Genomic DNA, 19,554 nt, shown 5'->3' with positions numbered 1-19,554 from the left:
AAAGGGATCGGGTGGCTGAAAAAGACGCCGACTAGCACACGTGCGAGGCGCATATCCGGCGAGTCAGCGACCCCTCCTCGCGGCACCTGCGGAGCCGGCTCGGCTCTCTCTCCTCGCGCCCCCACACATCTAAAACAAGATTCTTCGCAAACGATTATCTCAGACCCTCTGTCGATATTTATGTGCCAGACCCGAGAATAGACGCAGTACAATCATGGAGCAGTCGTAAGTCCGAGCCCAGCTGTTCCCCACCAGCACAACTAATGGGTCCATCATTGGAAATGTGTTGGCACCGACCGGTTCTGTATTGGACCCGAGTAAACCATCCATTACCAGTATTGGGCTAATTATCTGTGCTGCTTGGGTTGTGCCACATCGCTGAGGTTATGTGACAATTAAGGTGTCAAGATTTCAATTCCAGCTATTTTTCCGCATTTTGAAGAGGTTCAGATGCGAGGGTATTGCTCTTTAATTGCAGACATTTATAATTAACAATCTACATGCACTGACCTAATTTTGCGAATAGCGGCTCTAAACATTACTCACCCGACGACAGCGACGGATAACACCACCGTCAAAATTACAGCAACCTTCATCTTCGCACTGCAATCAGAATGCAGGCAACGGCGTTACAATGGAGAACCTTCAGAGAAACGCAAACCCAAATATAAAAAAGAGCAAGCAAAGCTGGATTCACTACGACTTAAGCTCACTACGTTACTCATTGAGGGCTGTGACCTGGCGAACCGGAACAGCAAAATGCAGACAAACCAGAGGAAGAATGATGCATAAAGCGATCTTCAATGTGGCGTCTACATCCTGCCACAGATATCCTGCCCGAGGTCTAAATGTGCTGTTTTTAGTTTCGATTTTCAGTTTCGAGTTAGCTTTGAACAGCGCGTCTCTATTGATCATTATACCGAGAGCAGTCTTTCAGGCCGGGTAGTGTTCACTTGGATCTAGATATGCGCATAAAATTTCAATATATACGTCGGAGAAGTACCACAGCCATAGAACTTTTGCAGTGGTCCTATGTTATTGTCAGAACAAAAAAAATCCTTCACAACTACACTAGGCGGTGATCTAATCGGTATCTTGTCTGTCCCAAGCGGTCGTCCTCTCTCGGCACAGGTTCTTTGCTCTGACGTCGAAAAAAGTGCCAGCCTGCACGTGTGTTGTTGAAGACGACAGCGTTATTAACCTCTCGCTTGCTAACTGAGACAGATTTAGTTCACCATTTGTTAACTTTCAATGAGTATTCTGGGGATTTCCGCATCCTTCCGAAAAAACAAGTGCACTTACGAATACCGTTGCTGTAATTACTTCGACCACGTCATTTACATGTGCGCGGGAACTAGTAATGTGCGCAACCGCATGAGCTATAACTTGTCTAATAATTCACCAATTTCTTCGGAACGACTAGTTACACTTAAGAGATTTCAAATTAAAAATTATGCGTCCCTTCGAAACAACCCATATATTGTGCGAGATTTACGTGCAAGTGAAAGAACCCCGGGTGATTGAAAACAACTCATGCTGCTACACTACTGTAAGAACTGCAGCCCACTGACTTGCTTTTTGACATGGTTTATGGGTTTTAACGTCCCAAAGCGACTAAGGCTATGAGAGACGCCGTAGTGAAGGGCTCCGGAAATTTCGACCACCTGGGGTTCTTTAACGTGCACTGACATCGCACAGTACACGGGCCTCTAGAATTTCTCCTCCAAAGAAATTCAACCGCCGCAGCCGGGATCGAACCCGCGTCTTTCGGGTCAGCAGCCGAGCACCATAACCAAAGGGCCGCCGCGGTGGCTCAATGGTTATGGTGCTAGGCTGCTGACCCGAAAGACGCGGGTTCGACCCGAAAGACGCGGGTTTGTGGTATCCGGATCTTCTGCAGCTGCAGCCGAACCAAACCGTTCTGACTTTCTGCACGCGACGTGCCGAAGACGGTGTTTTGTTTGGGCAAAAATTTTTTTTCTCTCTCGCTGAATAAAACATAAGGTAGGCCAGACTTTGTGGGGGTTTAATTTGGGAGAGATAAACACATTCTCCCCCGTTTAAGCGCGGCTGACCCAGTTCGAAAACGCGTGGACCCCACCCCGTGGTCGCGTACGCTACCGAGCGCTCGCCGACCACGGCGGGCCTTGCTCCACGGGAACAAAGGAACGACACACTGGCTGACACAAACAAGGCATTTATTGCTATAACAACAATAACGCCAGATAGCGACAAAATACACTGAGGAATCGAGGATGTCCGACTCACCAGCACGGTAACGAGCGAACGTTAGCCCACGCTAGGGCAAAAGGAAGCTCCGAGGCCGGACGGCATGTTCCGACCACGAGGCGCCCGCGGCGAATAGTGGAGCGGCTCGCGAAACGTCCGCGTGCTTTCCCGGTCCCAAGGAGAAGAGAGCCGACCAGTGATGCCAACTCAGGTCAACTTTTTATCCCTAGATTGAACCCCAAAAAATCCCTAGATTGAAGAAAAATCCCTAGCCTTTAATTGTTTAAGTGTTAATGCGGCCATTTCAGCTTTAACAAAGTCTCAGCGCAGTTCACTGTTTCGTCCATTGGTTATAAATTTTGTCAGAGATAGAAGCGTGTTAGCCGCAATTGCATCTTTTTTCTTTGTTTTTTTGTAGATTTACCTTACATGGAGGGTATTAGGATCGGGTGAGCGTGGTCGGGCCGGAGAAGGGACGAGGAAGGCGGGAGACGGGGTTGCGATGAAAACGAAGAAAACTTTATACAGGCTATTTACATGATTTACAGAAGAGCAACTGAGAGGGACTCTCAGTGGATGAGGACTGCTTCGCTAGCGGGAGTGCACTCCTTTCCCCAAAACAACACCTCGTTAAATAGCGCACAGATTCCCCAGATCCCTGTCTGGGGAAATAGTTCGAAGAATGACGTCCAATCAGATGGACAGTTGCGGCCACTGTTGATACCGCCCACGGCAGGGGCGGCGCTGGGCCGTGGTGCTCTGCCGCAGCTCGGTTGATGGGAGAGGGTAGAGGCTCAGTAATTAAACACTGCTGTCTTTCACTAAGCACACCACCACTCTGTTCGTTGACCCGAGGGTCGACTCGGCCACGGAACGCCGCCATCGTCGCCGCATCTTCGGCCTTCGGCGATCTTTGACCTTCGCCGCTGCGACCATGGTCCCACGGTCCTGGAAGGTCGCTGCCTAATCCACTTAGGCAGCAGGGGAACCGCGAGCTGCCTTAATCCACAAGGCAGGGGGGGGGGGGGGCATCCCAAACCCAACAGCACCCCCGCCACCAGACAATGCGTCCGGAAGATGAGCCGCTCCTACGCAGCTCGGCTGACAGGACGTGCAAGAGGGGGCTCTTGATCCACTCTTCTCCAGGCCTCTTTTCATCGGCTGTCGATGTCCCGCTCTCGGAATTTCTCTGGAAGGCGAGCCAAACGGAACCACAAACGCCAAGCCGCACACAACAAAAGCAAGTGCCGTCTGTAGCCCACTCGCCCCGCCAGACCAAACCAAAGAAAACTGATTACTCAGACTTCCCACTAAGTAAAATCTTAAATGAAACAAAATTTTCCTGAACGAACACGAAGTGCGTAGCCGATGCACGGTTCAGGTGTTGGACCTCTTCAAAGTGTTGTCATAATGCATGACACTTCAAGAAACAGAGGGAAAATTAGAATGGGTCTAGAATCGGTCGGACAAATTGAAACGATTCTCGATGTCACCCGGGCAGGGAAGGATCAGCCGAGAGGTCAGACAGAGGCTTTCAATTTTGCCCCAAAGCTGTTCTCTATTCTCAAGTACGACAATTGCCCATGTCGTCTTCCTTGCGTTCTGCATAGTTGCAGACACGACATAAATGTGCGAAACTTGCACAACAAACTTGCAGAAGTGGAATACTGCACAACTTCATACGGGCACACAAAGTAGCGCCTCTAGGCGCTAACACGAGCTACGTATGCTACAATGTCCAGGAGAGGCTTCGCTCGCGCCTCTACGTCAGCGGACACTAGCGTGTAACAAATATTGTAGGTAACCCTACTTGCAGAACCGCAGAACAAACACTGTCGAAGCAATTACGTTCTGCAAAACTAAATTCGGCTAAAAGGGAGCTCTGGGAGCTCATACGAGCTACCTAAGCTATGATGGCCGAAAGTGGCCTCGTTCGTGCTTCTATGTCAGCGGGCACTCTAACACGCAACAGTCAGCTCAAGTAAAGTTTGCGTGTCAAGCCACAAAACAAACCTGACAAGGCTAAAACTCGAAGTAATCTCGTAGCGCCCACGCGAGGGACTATGCCACATTCGCCCATGAGTTACTTCGATAGACACCTTAACTTCGGTGTACATCCGCGCCTCAGCGGGCGCTCTCACAATTCGCAGCGCAGTTAAACCTATATACAAGTGCCTGCTGCACGGCAATTCGCATCAAATCTCGTCCGAGTGATGCCGTCAAAGAACAAAACATAGATAATAACGCGGGTGAGATTACAGTTCACAAAGGAAATCGTTCGCGCTACAGTGAACTGCGCCATACAAAGATTACTTAAAAACAAGCTTTGTCAAGATTACATGACTACAATGAAAGTAACAAAAATGCAAAATTCCACTCAAGCACAAAAGCTCAAAACTTGGTTTGCTTTCATTTTTTTTTCTTCTACAGTTGATTAAATGAATACAAGGAAAAGCAAACAGTAAATACAAAATGTGCCTAGTGAAATGCGCCTGGAAAGAGTCTTGTGATTCATTCAAAGAATCCAGCGCTTCCTGTTCTTCAGACGCGCCCTGCGCGGTCGCGGTCGGACGGCCGGGCTACCAGTTAAGGTTTCCAAAAATTTGCGGGGCTGATTAGTTTCGCCTGTGCTAGAGCGGCGCTTCCCCTTCTCTTGGTTCCCCGCATGCTGTGTCCCCCTCCGACTCGCGGGTCCTCTGTGGCGTTCTTTTGTGCGGCGACCGTGCACCCTTCTCTCTAGCACGCCGCCCGCGTCACATGCCTTATCTCTCGATGGAGCAGGTCGTTTACGCCCTGCATGCGCACGCGTAGTCTGCTGGGCTATATTGCAAAGCTTGCGAACCCTTGAGCGCCGCGGTGGCAATTTCGACAAATTACGCCGGGTCCTCAAATGCAGAAGCCTGACCCGCGCTTTTTGCGTTCTTGCAGAGGTGTTCGTACCAGCTGTCTTCACGCGTGGCCGTCTTCCGGAAACCTCGCCGGTTGAATTTCGCTGCCCGTCAAAAGTTCGCGCGTGGTCAACAGGTGCTAAGCCGCCGGCCCTCGCCTTAGTCGGCCCATCAATTTTCAAAGGCTCATCGTTTTTGCCATTTTTGTCGCGCAGCAAAGCCGCTGGTTCTTTGCTCAGAGTGCCAGGCGACGGCTCACCTGCAGAATCACTCGCTCCCGTGACCTCTGCTGTTTCCTCTGAGCGCAACAGCTCTCTGTCCTGAATTAGGCGTTTTGGGGCGGCGTCATCAACATTCCAGACTCCAGCGACAATCTGACTGGAATCGCTCTTCATATCTAACGCTGCGCTCTTACTTGGCGCTTCAACGTTGATATCTGGTAACTCTCCGTGGCGCTCTTTCCCGGAAAGCTGTCTTTCAGTGCGGCGGCATTCAAGCTCAGTACCGTATTTCTTCCGCCGAACCTCCGCCTCATTTGCCATAGCGGCAACTGTCTCAGGGCTAGAACCAGCCATGTCACTGCTCTCTTGAGCGACTCTTTCGTGCGCAGCGGACCAACCGGGGTTCGTTGGCTGGTCGCTGACGCACTGATGGGAGCGCTGCCCGCTGCCATCACTTTGACCTTTGGAGTCGACTTCTACCTTTATGCCGAAGAAGCGAAATAGGGCCCTTTTCGCTACTGCATAGCTGTCGACCTCCTCGTCGGACAGGCGCGCTAATACGCCGCCGACGTCACCAGGGAGAATGGCCACCAACATCATCGACCATTCACCCAGCTCAAGCTCCTCCTCACTACAAATTCGCTCGAAGTTTTCGAGGAAAGATCTAAAGCTCTCGCCTCTGCGGTAACTCCTCAGACGATCTCGAGCCCTTTTCCATTTTAGAAACTGCATCTTACGCATGAGCTCCTGCTGCTCTCGTTCCCGCAGTTCCTCAAGCTCAGCGCGTCTCCTACGACACTGCTCCTGCCATTCTCTCTCTTGCTCCTCTCGGAGCCTTCGTCTTTCCTGCTGCTGAAGAAGTTCTCTCTCTTCTTTCTCCTCGCGGAGTTTTCGCTTTTCCTGCGCCTCTCGCTTCTCTCTCTCCTGGAGAAGCCTTCGCGTTTCTTGCTCCGCTTTTCGTTCAAAAATTGTCTCCCACGTCTCGTCTGCCTCCTCGACTGTCACCTCCTCCGCCCGTATCACATCCAAAATCGCCTCTCTCGTTTTAGCGGGGCCTACTGATATGCCCAGTTCTTCCAAAATTTCAAGGAGGTCCTCTACCTGGAACTTCTCCATCGCGGAACGCACCTCGTGCCGCTGATCCCCGCTAAAACACAAAAGCCTCAGCTTGAAGCGAATAAAACACAAAACTGCCAAATTTTCATTTCCCAGAAATCCAGAATCCCACTACTAACATCTGCCTGTGCTAGTGCGGTCTGGCGAAACGAATGGCAAACATCGGGCACTCACCCTGCCGAGATACAGCTGACGCCGTCAGTCCCGTAGCTGCCGGGGTCCGTTGGAGCCGGTGACTTGACGCGTCCATCTCTCGGTCTTCAGAAGCGTAGCTGATGCCGTCAATCACGTAGCTGCCGGGGTCCGTTGGAGCCGGTGACTTGACTTGGGCATCTCATCGAGCGATCGAGTTGTTGGGTGCAGATTCTATCTCACCGCTGGCAACCAGTTATTGGGATCGGGTGAGCGTGGTCGGGCCGGAGAAGGGACGAGGAAGGCGGGAGACGGGGTTGCGATGAAAACGAAGAAAACTTTATACAGGCTATTTACATGATTTACAGAAGAGCAACTGAGAGGGACTCTCAGTGGATGAGGACTGCTTCGCTAGCGGGAGTGCACTCCTTTCCCCAAAACAACACCTCGTTAAATAGCGCACAGATTCCCCAGATCCCTGTCTGGGGAAATAGTTCGAAGAATGACGTCCAATCAGATGGACAGTTGCGGCCACTGTTGATACCGCCCACGGCAGGGGCGGCGCTGGGCCGTGGTGCTCTGCCGCAGCTCGGTTGATGGGAGAGGGTAGAGGCTCAGTAATTAAACACTGCTGTCTTTCACTAAGCACACCACCACTCTGTTCGTTGACCCGAGGGTCGACTCGGCCACGGAACGCCGCCATCGTCGCCGCATCTTCGGCCTTCGGCGATCTTTGACCTTCGCCGCTGCGACCATGGTCCCACGGTCCTGGAAGGTCGCTGCCTAATCCACTTAGGCAGCAGGGGAACCGCGAGCTGCCTTAATCCACAAGGCAGGGGGGGGGGGGGGGGCATCCCAAACCCAACAAGGGCCCACAGATAGCGCCAGCTTTTACAGAGACGTGCGGTCACTGGAGAGAGAGATAGTGAGCAAAGACGCTCTGCCGACTCCCCCTCTATCGAAAATGAACTTCCAGCAGACGACTCCCGTTTCACCGCCCCAGCTTTTGAGCTGCTCCTTCAGCCGGCTTATCTTTTCGCGCAAAGAACCTATGCAGGCCTTTGAAAAATAAGTGCAGTTGATCCCAAGTTGAAAGAGCTGGCATTTTCTGCTAAGCCCCGTCAACACATGAAAGTATTTTATTCAGACACCATTAAGGGTTGTTTTAAGGATTGTTATGAGAGGCATACGGAAAGACAAAAATGTTTGAATTCATTAAAGACCCCTTCTTGCCTCAGAGAACATTTAGAAGCGGCGAAATGGAGTATCTCACCGCACAGTTATTTATTAATCATTGTCACAATCAAAGGCCGTCAAATAGTTTTGGAGCTACTAAGGATTGACATCACGAGAAACTGACATAACGAAAAAAGTAATCTCGTTTTATAGTTATTCAGCAATGATACAGATGTAGGATTGGTAATTACAAAATCAGAAGGTGATTCCTTACAACTTGGAATGTGTTTTTTGGTTGAACAGCACGTTTAAATGAAGTGGACTAGCATACGTGGAGAATGCGTACAATTGCAGCACTTTTTGGTAAAGGTAAGCGGTGAGCGCAAACGTAGCGCGCTGATCCAGGCACTGCAAGTCAAAATTCAACTTAGTCTTTCGTAGAGGAGCAGTCACACGAAGCGCCAGAGATGGCACGCACGTTAAACAGTTTGAAAGTCACATGGTTTCGTTTTTCCTCCCTGTGCAGCAGTCGATAATTCCGCGTTGCAGAACTGCTTTTGCCCTCTCTCGGCTCGGCAGAACACTAAAAATAAGAGTAGTAATTAGCATTTCTTATGGTTTTTTTTCAGTTCCAAGCGCAAAATAATCAGATACACCTGCCGTTAAGCCGTCTAGAGTAGCAATTCTACGGCCTCTCAAAATCCCTAGATTTCACAAAAAAGACGCTAGATCCCTGAAGCAAAGAAAAAACCCCTAGATCTAGGGATAAATCCCTAGGGTTGGCATCACTGGAGCCGACCCTCCCCCGCGTGCGCGTAGCAAAACGCCATCCATGGCGCTAGTGTCGCTGCGACGCGAGCGCCCTCCCCTGTTAGTTAAAGTAACACAACTGAGAAGAGTGCGTTGCGGGGGAGCTAACCACAGTTGGGGTGCATTGCGGGAAAGCGAACCACGGGGAGGTGAGTGCATCCCCACAACTTTAGCGTAGCAACTATTTTTCGTTGATTTTTTGATTTTTACTACGACGGCAGTACCATTGTCATTTGGCGAAAATGCCGCGTCATCTGTGTGAATCAGCCTCTTTGAATGAAGCCCCCGCCCTCCGAAAGCTGCACACTACGCACCTCCTCAGCTGCACCCATCAAAAGTGCCACTCACCTGGCCCCTCCACACGGTCCCCACCCATGGAGCAGCAGAACCAGAAAGCGGCAGTGATATCGAATTCTAACTGCTTTCCAGAAGCCCCACTAACCAGACGCATCCTGGCGTAACCCACTTAGCCCACCTATCTATGGTCACCTTCAAACCATCGCCTCACCTCAGCCCCGCCCTCCTACCTCCGTCACCTTATCCTTCCGGAAATATTCTGTCGTGCGTGTCAAGCCTCGGCTTAGTGCAAAAGCATCAAAATAAACATCGACTGGAAATCCAAGCGCTATTGCAGCTTTCTTGCATCCTGTTTCATGATCTTCCGGTAAGTTTTTTTTTTATTTTGGCTCTAATCCATCTGTTACCTACCTCTCCGGTCATTTGTCCGGGGCCCCAGCCGAATAAGTACTCTACCTACGTCACTGCGAAAGTAACGAAGCAGGAAACACGTCACAGCTCTCGTCGGGGAGCCGTCACCTCCGCATGTGTGGCTCCAACTTATCGGCGCGGACAGAGGTGTGCTCTAGCAGAATACAAGCCAGACCACCTGGGAGCTTTCTGTGCTCGCTGCTTCCATGTATTCGATGTATGTGTTCGGATTAAGGAATCATTTTATTCAACAACAAAGTTTTGCAGTCATGAACAGAACCGCTTACATGCCGCTCTGCTGGGGAAGCTAAGAAGGAAGTGAGTGTAACAAGAAAATGAGGACAAAATATAAACATGAACAAAGAGCAAATAAAAGAAAGCAAGGATCCAAAAGGTGCTGCTGATATCTTTAGATGATTCACAATCCAGGTGAAGCGCGTCTGTCATTTAACATTTGCCGAAAATATGATCGCCCGAGGTGTGCGAAGATAAATTCAAGCAGTTTTGCTGATCTGCCGGGGACCGCACGAGACCGATTATGATTTCCAATCCTGCCTATTTTATATCATCAAGAGGCTGTCACCGATACACTAAAGGAAGTATGTTATATTGAATCAAGGCAATGGAGGATACGTGAAATGTATCGGACAAAGTAATTTTGCGTGGGACAGCCATGAAATTAGGAGCAGTGCTGTAAAAAGCTCTTTCTCGACTAATTTCGTTACCTGTGCTGCTATGTGGCGAGTGCGATCAGGGAAAATTCTCCGAAAAAGATGCTCAATTTGCTTTACGCTTACTATTTTCGAGTAGGCAGCTAAAATGTCGAAAAAGAGCAACAGACATTTCAGTCATATTCTGGAAGTATCGTACCGTGAGCCTAATCGGTGGCAAAGTGTGTACTGTGGACCTGTGCTGGATATTGGAGTGCGCCGGACCGTTCCCAGTGGTGCACGTAGCGGAGACAAGACCGCATGTGCCACGTCACGGTACGAGGTGGTCTTCAAGGGACACGCTCCGATTCGGTGCTCTTCGGCTTGCACTTCCCCAAGTCAAGGTAGAAGTTACTGTTCGGGTTCTCCAGAACACATTCGTAGTCCGAGGCGCAATCCAAACCTTCCATCGGGTTGCAGTACTCGTCAAGGCACTGCATGAGAGACGCATGCACCAGATATGAAAAAAAAAACGTGGTTTTAAGGCGGAAGCCTTTAATGCCTCATCGTTGTAAGCAGGAGTTGTCGACAGAAATGTCACGCTTTTCAATTGGTCGAAACGGTTGTGACGTCAGAGAGCGCGAATTTCAAACGGGTCCAATTGTACTTTGGCTAGTATCCTTGCAACCAATTAAATGGATCATATAGTGATGCTCCAAGTGAGTGGAACTGAGTTTAGTTAATTACTTAATTACCCAATTAACCTAATTAACCTTTCTAGTCAAGCCAGATAAGTAAATAAAACCGAGTAGGAAATAGGTCGAGTTCGGGAATCGAACCCCGGTCTCCGGAGTGCGAGATGAGCATGCTAACCACTCCGCCATGCCAGCTCGATGGTTTGGAATAAACAAAGGCGCGTCTAGTGAATACGGTGTCTTCGTTCACTGCCATCTTCCTCACTTCCCGTTACGGCGAGGTTTAGGTGTCCACCGAGATATGCGACACAGGTGCATTTCCTGTCCTCAAAAACCAATTTACCGATGAGCAAGGCGTAGAACCGAACGGGCGATGGCGTTCCATAGACTCCCTGGCAGCGTTGCAAGACGCTGTCGCGTTTCAGTCTTAGAGGCGAAGCCTAACATCTTAACAACGCTTCAGTGACAGAAGCAGCAACACCGCGCTTCAGGCTTTCGCCTCACCGCACTTTAGGTCAACAAAGTGTTCCCCTGAATTTATTATGCGATGTTTAGGTGGTTCTCTTTTCTCTTTTTACTATCTTTTCTCCTTTTATTATCCAAAAATTCGGCTTACTTCTGTAGTTTTTTTTTCAGTGAGCAACATTTCTTACGAATGAGCAACAAGTTTTTGTATTCCCTGATATAACGACGTATTTATAAGCGGTAAAAGTCACTTAGAGTTTACCTCGGCTTTTCTCTCAGTATGAGCATTCGAGTTACTTGTAATTAAGGGATGAATAGTCGCTAATTAGATGAAAAAGCGCTTATGGTTATGGTGTTTGCATAAGGAAATGCTTTCGGAAAAACCTCTGCCTCTCCCGTAACCGAGAGTAGAGTAAGCATGAAATGTTAATGGGCATAACACATTGGTTGTAGATGGTACTAGTCAAAATCTTGAAATGGGTCTAGTGTTCAACACACCACACAACACCACACCACACCACACTCTTCTTGTTGCGTCGAAGCGATCGCCTGCAATAGTGCGGGTTTTAGGTAGGCAGCCGCGAACCGTGGCGCTAAAGCCCGGCGGCCGGTCTTTTACATGCGTGAGTGTGGGACCGCGGCGCCATCCTTGGGGACGGCGCGGAAGCAGTTTTTCCGCCCAAAGCCCTTCTCGCCCTGGAGCTCCCCTCTTGCTCTAAGCGGCCCTCTCTCAAAGCCCTTAACAGATCACGTATGAGTCTCGTTAAATCTCGTACGGTGCCCGGATTCTCTCGTTTCAGCTCCCGGATGTGCGGAATTCAGTGCCCGGATGTTGGCTGTCGGTCTTGGCGTGACGTCACCACACTGCCGACAACAGGAGCTAAAAGAATTTCATGTTTAATAAAAAGAAAGAGATAGTAAGTGATGGAACGGTTCAACTATAACTCAAGTAAAAGTCGATCTCTAAAAGGTGGATTGTGATGTCATCTTTTTGTTGTTGCGCTGGGTGTACCGAGAGGCAGGGAGGAGAGAGGGGGGGGGAGGGGGGCATCACATAGATTGCGGATTAACTGTAGCGATGTACCTTCCGGTGACCCGTTGCGGTAGTCACTACATGACATTTCTTTCGTGGCACTTGCGGATGGTTCTCGCAAGGAGTGGTCTTCGGAGCCCATCCAAAGAGAGCTTCAATAAATGTTCCAATGACTATACTTCACGCCTTATATCTGCTACTTATGCTTTGGCATGTTAGAATTGGCTAACTAATAATTAATACTTAATTCCGCGAAAATTTGCGTTTCATACTGTCGACATGGAGCGTATACCCTGAAACAGACGTCGCAACAGCCGCAAAACATTTTGTGGCTTCCGCAGTGGCATTCCTCTTTAGGGCAGTAGTCTGGATTGCACATGAACTCGCTGCAGTCCATCGGTGGGTAGAGCCCGGCCGAGGCCCTGTAAAGGAAAACGAGATATGTTTTACTTGGCCCGAAGTTGAACCCGTGGAGTGCGTGTGAGTGTTTCCATCTATTTACGATCATTTAACTTTGCTAGACTAGGACGTGTGATTGGTGATTAATTTTTTTCCAGTTTTGTGAAAGAAGAAACACGTTCCACGTCCTCGTTGCTCTCAAGAAAGTAGTTATCATTCATCTGTTTTCTTTAATAATCCTGGCTTTACTACCGCCTAAACAGGAGGGATATAGAAATATAGAATCATTCACCAACAACATGCTAAGCTCAGTCAAACAGCTGATAAGCAAAACCAAGACGGCCGTCTCAGACTCTTCACAGATTAAAAAATTTCACGTTTGCTTCAACTGCGAAATTTTCTAGAAGGCTGCGTAGTTTTTCTTCCTACACGGCGCTCATTGGAATGCTCATGATTAAGAAATACCTGCGTTGAAATACCTACCGAACTCTGAGGCGTTCCCTGGGCACAGTGATGTCTGCTTACACAAATTCAGCGTCGTTTGATATCGAATTTGTTTCATAACAGATTTGCGCATGGTGGGAAGAAGCCCGGAAAGAGGCAAAAAAGGAAGACGGTGGAGAGAAAAGTTAAAAGATATGAAGAGAAGGTAGGAAGAAAACTATGGGCACGCTTAACTGAGCATTAGATTTAACATTTGTCGCAGTTTTTGTTCCATATTTGATCAGTGTTTGCTGCAGCTTCGCTCGAACTTCCGGTCCATCGACAGCAATATTCCGACTGCTAGCTACAATCCACCATGCTGTGACGGTGCCGGCATTTGCACATATAACATTTTATTTCTGACCTTCCATTTCGATCGCCTATCTAGGTTGCTGTCTATAAATAAGGCTGCACACAACCCGGTGGGCAGGTAGAGATGACGTCACAAGGTCACGTGACATCTCTCGACCAATCAGCGAGTTGCGTCTCTGACATCGGCGGGATTTTGACGTGAGAACTCTAATGATAAAAAGAGGAAGAGAGAGAACGTTGAAGGGGTGCACGAATGAAAGAGAAAGGGAGAGAATGTGCAAAATGGAAAGAAATAGAAAAGGATAGAATGAAGGGGCGCACAGATGGAATCGAACTGATGGGTACGTATACGTGCGAACAAGGCAGAGGTTGTGTTTCCAGACCATTCATATCCCAGGTTATTCTTTTGTTTGCTCCTCTGTCATTGGCAGCTGCAATCTGTGACGAAGCAATGTATTGGCAGGCTTATGTACCACAAGCGGGATTAAAGAATGCATTGTGCTGTTTGCTTTTAATTACCTGTGCATGTAATTTGATAATATGAAAACAAGATGTGTGGACAGCATGCCGCTGCTATAAGAGCCTAATTTCTGTTGTATTCCGTTCTTTTATTCACTTTGTACTCACCCAGAAACGACCAGCGCAGTGGCCAACAGTGACATCAGCGCAAACTTCATCGTGTACCTGGAAGAAAAGATTTCGCTTAGCTCGTCTTATCCGTCCTCAGATTTCAGCTGAAGGAATAATTCTTTTTTGAAAATTTTACCGGGAGCGGTTGGGGCCGCTGAGCTTGCAGTGCAAGAACATGCATACCTTCTTTACAGGAGTAACCAGACAGCAACTATCACTCTTCGTGCTTTCAGGAGACATAACCCAGAGGAGGAACGCCATGACCTAGCTTTACGCCACACAGGTTATCCTATAGGAGCCGACGAGGTCTTGCGACCTCTGCGTCAAATTTTAGCTGCCCAGCCTCCATTTCCTTAGTCGCGAGACATCCTGGTTGCTTTTGGCACGGTCGATACTGTCCTAATTAAAGGTTGTGGGTCTCATACAAAAAATTATGGGTTCCCTCAAGTCAGGGCAATGCGATAACGGTGTGTTCTGGATCCATTGCTCACGGATTGAAGTTGATGAAGACGACATCCAGAGCACAGCGCGAGAGACTGGCAGTTAAACACACCGGGTGTTCGGCTGTGGCAATGGCGTAGTGGTCCACTCCATTCTGACACTGACGTCTCCTGCTACGATTCTCCTCTCCGGTAGCGGTGGATAGATGGATAGAAACACTTTAATTAGCAAGATAATTCGTGGCACGCAGGCCTCCAGCTTCTCCGCACGATCCCACTCACGGTCTAAACGTTCATGTGGTGTTAGTCCATGACGTATGCGGCCCGGCTGATGGCGTTCACGATACTGCCGCAGTCTTCCAGCTCCTCCAGTGAAGATGGGTTTTCAGATTTGGCGGCGCGCTTTGATTAGTCCTTAAGAACTTTTCTAAAATTCGATGTGTTCTCCTCGCATATCTCATCGCATCTCATATCTCATCGCGCTACGCATCCGTTTCAGATAACTCGGCCTGGTGCTCGCGCAACAGTGTTATCAGCATCTTTTTTTCCACGAGCAATTGGAGACTGGAATGCATTTCCCAATGAAGTCGCCGCCACCACATGCCCACCTACATTTCTGGAAGCCGTGTCAGCCCATTTTCAAAGAACTGCACTTCTTTTTTTCCAAATATCTGTAACCCCACCCTTTATGAACCACTTCGCGATGGAGGTCTTCAAGAAAAATAAAGTGAAATGAAGTGAAGACTAATTGCTTTTCCAGTTCTCCTGCGTCCTATAAGTTTCCTGGGTGCATAAAGTTAGTGAATGCTGGAGTTGCATGAGTAAAGATATGAAAGCATTAGAAGCATTGTCATCATCATCATCATCATCCTGAATACGCCCACGGCAGGGCAAAGGCCTCTCCCATGTCTCTCCAATTAACCCTGTCTTTCGCCAGTTGCGGCCGCCGTATTCCCGCAAATTTCTTTATCTCATCCGCCCACCTAACTTTCTGGCGCCCCCTGCTACGCTTGCATTCCCTTGGAATCCACTCCGTTACAATTAAGGACCAGCGGTTATCTTGCCTTCGCATTACATGCCCTGCCAAAGCCCACTTCTTCCTCTTGATTTCAACTAGGATACCATTAACGCGCGTTTGTTCCCTCACCCACTCCGGCCGCTTTCGATCTCTTAACGTTACACTTATAATTTTTTCTTTCCATAGCTCGCTGCGTTGTCCTTAACTTAAGCTCAACCAACTTTGTTAAGCTCCACGCTTCTGCGCCATAGGTGAGTACCGGGAAAATACAGCTGTTGTATACTTTTCTCTTGAGGGATTACGAGTGTCATTCATGTTCTGAAAGAACCTGCCATATGCGCTACATCCCAGTCTTACTTTTCTAGCTATTTCCCTCTCATGATCCGGATCAGCTGTTACTACCTGCCCTAAATAGACGTATTGTCTTACTGCTTCCAGCACGGCGCCACCAATTGCGAACTGCTGTCCTCTTGCTAGGCTGTTGAACATTACTGTGGTTTTCTGCATGTTAATTCTTAGCCCCACCGTTCTGCTCTGCCTGTCTAACTGATTGATCATGCTTTGCAGTTCTTGTCCTGAGTGGCTTTTCTCCATTAACTCTTATCCCCAACTGTTCCCATTCCAGTCCCCGGAATATATAAGCAGGCTGTGAATAGCGTGAATAGCATAGGTGAGATCGTGTCTCCCTGCCTGACACCGTTCCTTATTGGAATTTTACTGCTGATTTTATGGAGAACTATGGTAGCTATATAATCGTTATAGATATCTTCCAATATCTTCACATAACACTCTTCTACACCCTGATTCCGCAGTGCCTTCACTACTGCTGAGGTTTCTACGGAGTCGAATGCATTCTCGTAATCAATGAACGCTATATATAGGGGCTGGTTATATTCTGCGCATTTCTCTATCACCTGAATAATTGCGTGAATATGGTCCATTGTAGAGTATACGTTACGAAAGCCTGCCTGGTCTTTTGGTTGATTGAAGTCTAAGGTTGTCCTGACCCTATTAGCGATTACCTTAGTAAATACCTTGTAGGCAACAGACAGTAAGCTGATCGATCTGTAATTATTCAAGTCCTTGGCGTCTCCTTTCTTATGAATTAAGATAATGTTAACGTATTTCCAAGCCCTAGGTAAGGTCGAGGTCACAAGGCATTGCGCATACAGGGTGGCTAGTTTTTCGAGCACAATCTCTCCTCCATCCTTCAGCAAATCTGCTGTTATCTGATCCTCACCAGCTGCTTTCCCCGTCTGAATTGCTCCTAAGGCATTCTTCACTTCCTCCTTCGTTACTGGCGGGATGTCCCATTGCTGTGCTCTACTGCCTCTCCAAGTAACATTCTGATTGCAATCGCTACACTATAGATTTGTGTAAAATTCTTCGGCTACTTTAACTACCTTATCCATATTGCTAATGACATTGCCCTCCTTGTCTTTTATCGCATACATCTGGTTTTTGCCATGCCTAGTTTTCTCTTCACTGCTTTTAGGCTACCTCCGCTCTTTAGGGCATGCTTGATTTTCTCCATGTTAAACTTCCCGATGTCCGCTACCTTGCGCTTATTTATTAACTTCGACAGCTCTACTAGTTCTGTTCTGTCTATCGAGTTACACGTCCTCATGCTTTGCCGTTTCTTATTCAGAACTTTAGTCTCCCGAGATAGCTTCCCGGTATCCTGTCGAACCATCCTACCGCCTACTTCTATGGCGCACCACTCTGTAATGATATCTGTGGGACGATTGTTCATTGTTTCAACATTACAGTCGTCATCATCAGTTAAAGCGGAAAATCTGTTCTGCAGCAAAATCGTGAATCCCTCTACTTTCCCTCTTAATCCCAACTCGTTAATAGACTTCCGCTTCACTAATTTCCTCCGTTCCCTTTTCAAATCTAAGCTAATACGAGTCCTTACCATTGTGTGGTCGCTACAACGGACCTTTCCGAGGACCTGCACATCCTCTACGATGCCAGGTGAGCGCACAGTATGGAGCCTATTTCATTTTTATTCTCACCATTGGGGCTCTTTCACGTCCACTTCCTGTTGGCTCGTTTAGGAGGAATGTATTCGTGATCCGTAAATAATTTCTATCTGCGAACCCTACTAGTTCCTAGAACCTATGCCATAGTTACCTACCACATGGTCTTCATCTTGCTTCTTGCCTACTTTCGCATTGATGTCGACAAGAGTGCAGTGTACTGGGATTTTACTTTGGTCGTGGCCGATTCCATATCTTCATTGAAGGCGTCAACGATCTGGTCATCATGGCTTGATGTAGGCGCGTAGGCCTGCACCACCTTCAGCCTATACCTCTTATTAAGCATAATTACTGTAGGTGTTACCCTCCCGTTAATGCTATAAAACTCCTCTATGTTGCCAGCTATATCCTGATTGATGAGGAATCCCACGCCTAGTTGTCGTCGGTCTACTAATCCATGGTAGCACAGTACGCGCCCGCCCATCAGTACTTTATGCGCCTCATCTGTCCTCCTAACCTCACTAAGCCATATATGACATCCCAATTAATACCCGCTAATTCCTCCAACGGCACTAACTGGTTAAGCTGCTTGAGTTAAACGCTGCTAGGTTCAGTTTCCAATGGCGACCTGCGGCCTTTCAGGAGCCAATGATTCTTAGCACCGTCCGCTGTGTCACAGGTCTCACCGCCGCCCCCGCCAGCTGCTCCGCAGCCACTGGGGATTGAGGGCCGAGGGTTGATTGGGTTGTTCACAGAAGGTTGCGGCCAAGTACTACACCAGGGTGGCCAAATGCTGCTCTGGTGAGGAAGTGCGTTGTCGGTTCTATTCACCGAGATTAAGCCGCACCCCAGGCCTGTTCGTACAGTTGCATCGACACATGGAGTGTACTCTTTCTAAAGAAACCCGGTAAAGAATTGCGAACACCGGGGACCCGGGGGAGGGCTCGCCCTACGCCTTGCTAGGGCTAAGCCTCAACGCGAGGCCCTGGGACCGAGCGTCGCGAAAAACGCGGCCAGCAAAGGCCAGCGCCCCAGAAAAGGGAGCCGGCGAGGACCGCGCGCGGGAGGGCGATGAAACGGCCCACCTGAGTCTCCCAGCGCCGCAGGCGGGACAGACTGAATGTTTTCCCGGTGAGGACAGGCGCCGCGGCCAACTACAGCAGGGCAACGGGTGCCAATTCCAAGATGTAGAAACGGTCAAAATACCGCGGACCGGCCGCAGGAACCGGCAGCGGTGTTCGCAGGAACCGGCAGCAGTGTATTGTCAACCATTGTAAAGCAATTTAAAGCCTTCGAAAACTTGGAAAGGTTGAATCGAAGTAAGCTTAAAAGCTGATTACAAAAAATAGCGCAATTTTGTGGACAGAAATCGAAAAGATTCTCAATACGCTACAACGTTATGCCAATGCAGCAGCTGTACTTCTTATGACTACTGTGTGCTGCTCCATGAGCTTAGTAAAATGCTATCGAACACATAATACCAGTTCTCGTTCAGTAAACCGCAAGGGTGCCAGAGTTTTACTAATAGAAACACTGAATGCTCATAGCACCTACCGTCAACGTTCCGCTGTTGCTACTTCCAGCTCCAATAGTAACCTGATATAACGCCCTTGTTGTTCGCGAGCCCTTATAAATGCAAGGCAGTGCGCTAGTACAGCTGGAGCGATCAACGAGCAGGACAAGAGAGACAGTTCTGTTACAATTATCTCGTTTCAGCTGATTATCTCTTCACGAGAAATTTCCAGTTTGTGTCCGCGGAATTCGAATCCCATTAGAAAGCGGTGTACGGGCGCAGACACCGTCACAAAATTTTTCGTGCTAAAACTGTGGAGATAGTTGACATGTTCAGCTATTCTAAACGTCACATCAGAGTAGATGTCTACCATGCCCTATCACATAGATTAGATGTGCCAGTCAGTGTCGCGCCAAGCAATGTCGTAGTGTCCTTGAAGCGTGATGCACTTTTACAAATTTCTGTACTAAATATGCAACTATTTTCAGGATTTCAGATAACTGGATTCGATGCATTTAACCAATGAAATACCTTACTGTATAATCGTAAGTGTGAAATTCTCTAACACTTTGGGTGCTCGTTTTCATTTCTCAAATTCTAAATATTTCTACCACTCGCATACTTGTTGTTTTCTCCTCTTTCTACAAAAGTAGA

General features: G+C 48.4%; 1 protein-coding gene across 1 annotated transcript; it reads right to left on the bottom strand.

Annotated features, from left to right (window-relative positions):
* Positions 1-9,508: 9,508 nt before the first annotated feature.
* LOC149333446 (uncharacterized) lies at positions 9,509-18,975 on the bottom strand. Its single transcript, XM_089556047.1, has 4 exons — positions 18,942-18,975; positions 13,945-14,001; positions 12,416-12,545; positions 9,509-10,424 (listed from the first exon to the last, which is right to left on the bottom strand). Exons 2-4 carry the CDS (start codon positions 13,992-13,994, stop codon positions 10,281-10,283), a joined length of 324 nt encoding a protein of 107 aa, XP_089412173.1. The 5' UTR covers positions 13,995-14,001; positions 18,942-18,975; the 3' UTR covers positions 9,509-10,280.
* Between the last annotated feature and the right edge of the window lie 579 nt (positions 18,976-19,554).

Source organism: Amblyomma mixtum, chromosome 8, assembly GCF_055824585.1.
Source record: "Amblyomma mixtum isolate Tamu chromosome 8, ASM5582458v1, whole genome shotgun sequence".
Taxonomy (NCBI): Eukaryota; Metazoa; Arthropoda; class Arachnida; order Ixodida; family Ixodidae; genus Amblyomma; species Amblyomma mixtum.
Note: the sequence above shows the minus strand (reverse complement) of the source record. Positions and strands in the feature narration are given on the sequence as shown.

Bases quoted from the DNA above. Each gene is read 5' to 3' on its own strand.
- LOC149333446 (XM_089556047.1), bottom strand. From the start codon at position 13,994: ATGAAGTTTGCGCTGATGTCACTGTTGGCCACTGCGCTGGTCGTTTCT. The intron at 12,546-13,944 runs GTGAGTACAAAG...TTTCCTTTACAG, and splicing joins ACTGCGCTGGTCGTTTCTGG to GGCCTCGGCCGGGCTCTACC. The intron at 10,425-12,415 runs GTATACGCTCCA...TCTCTCATGCAG, and splicing joins GTTGCGACGTCTGTTTCAGG to TGCCTTGACGAGTACTGCAA.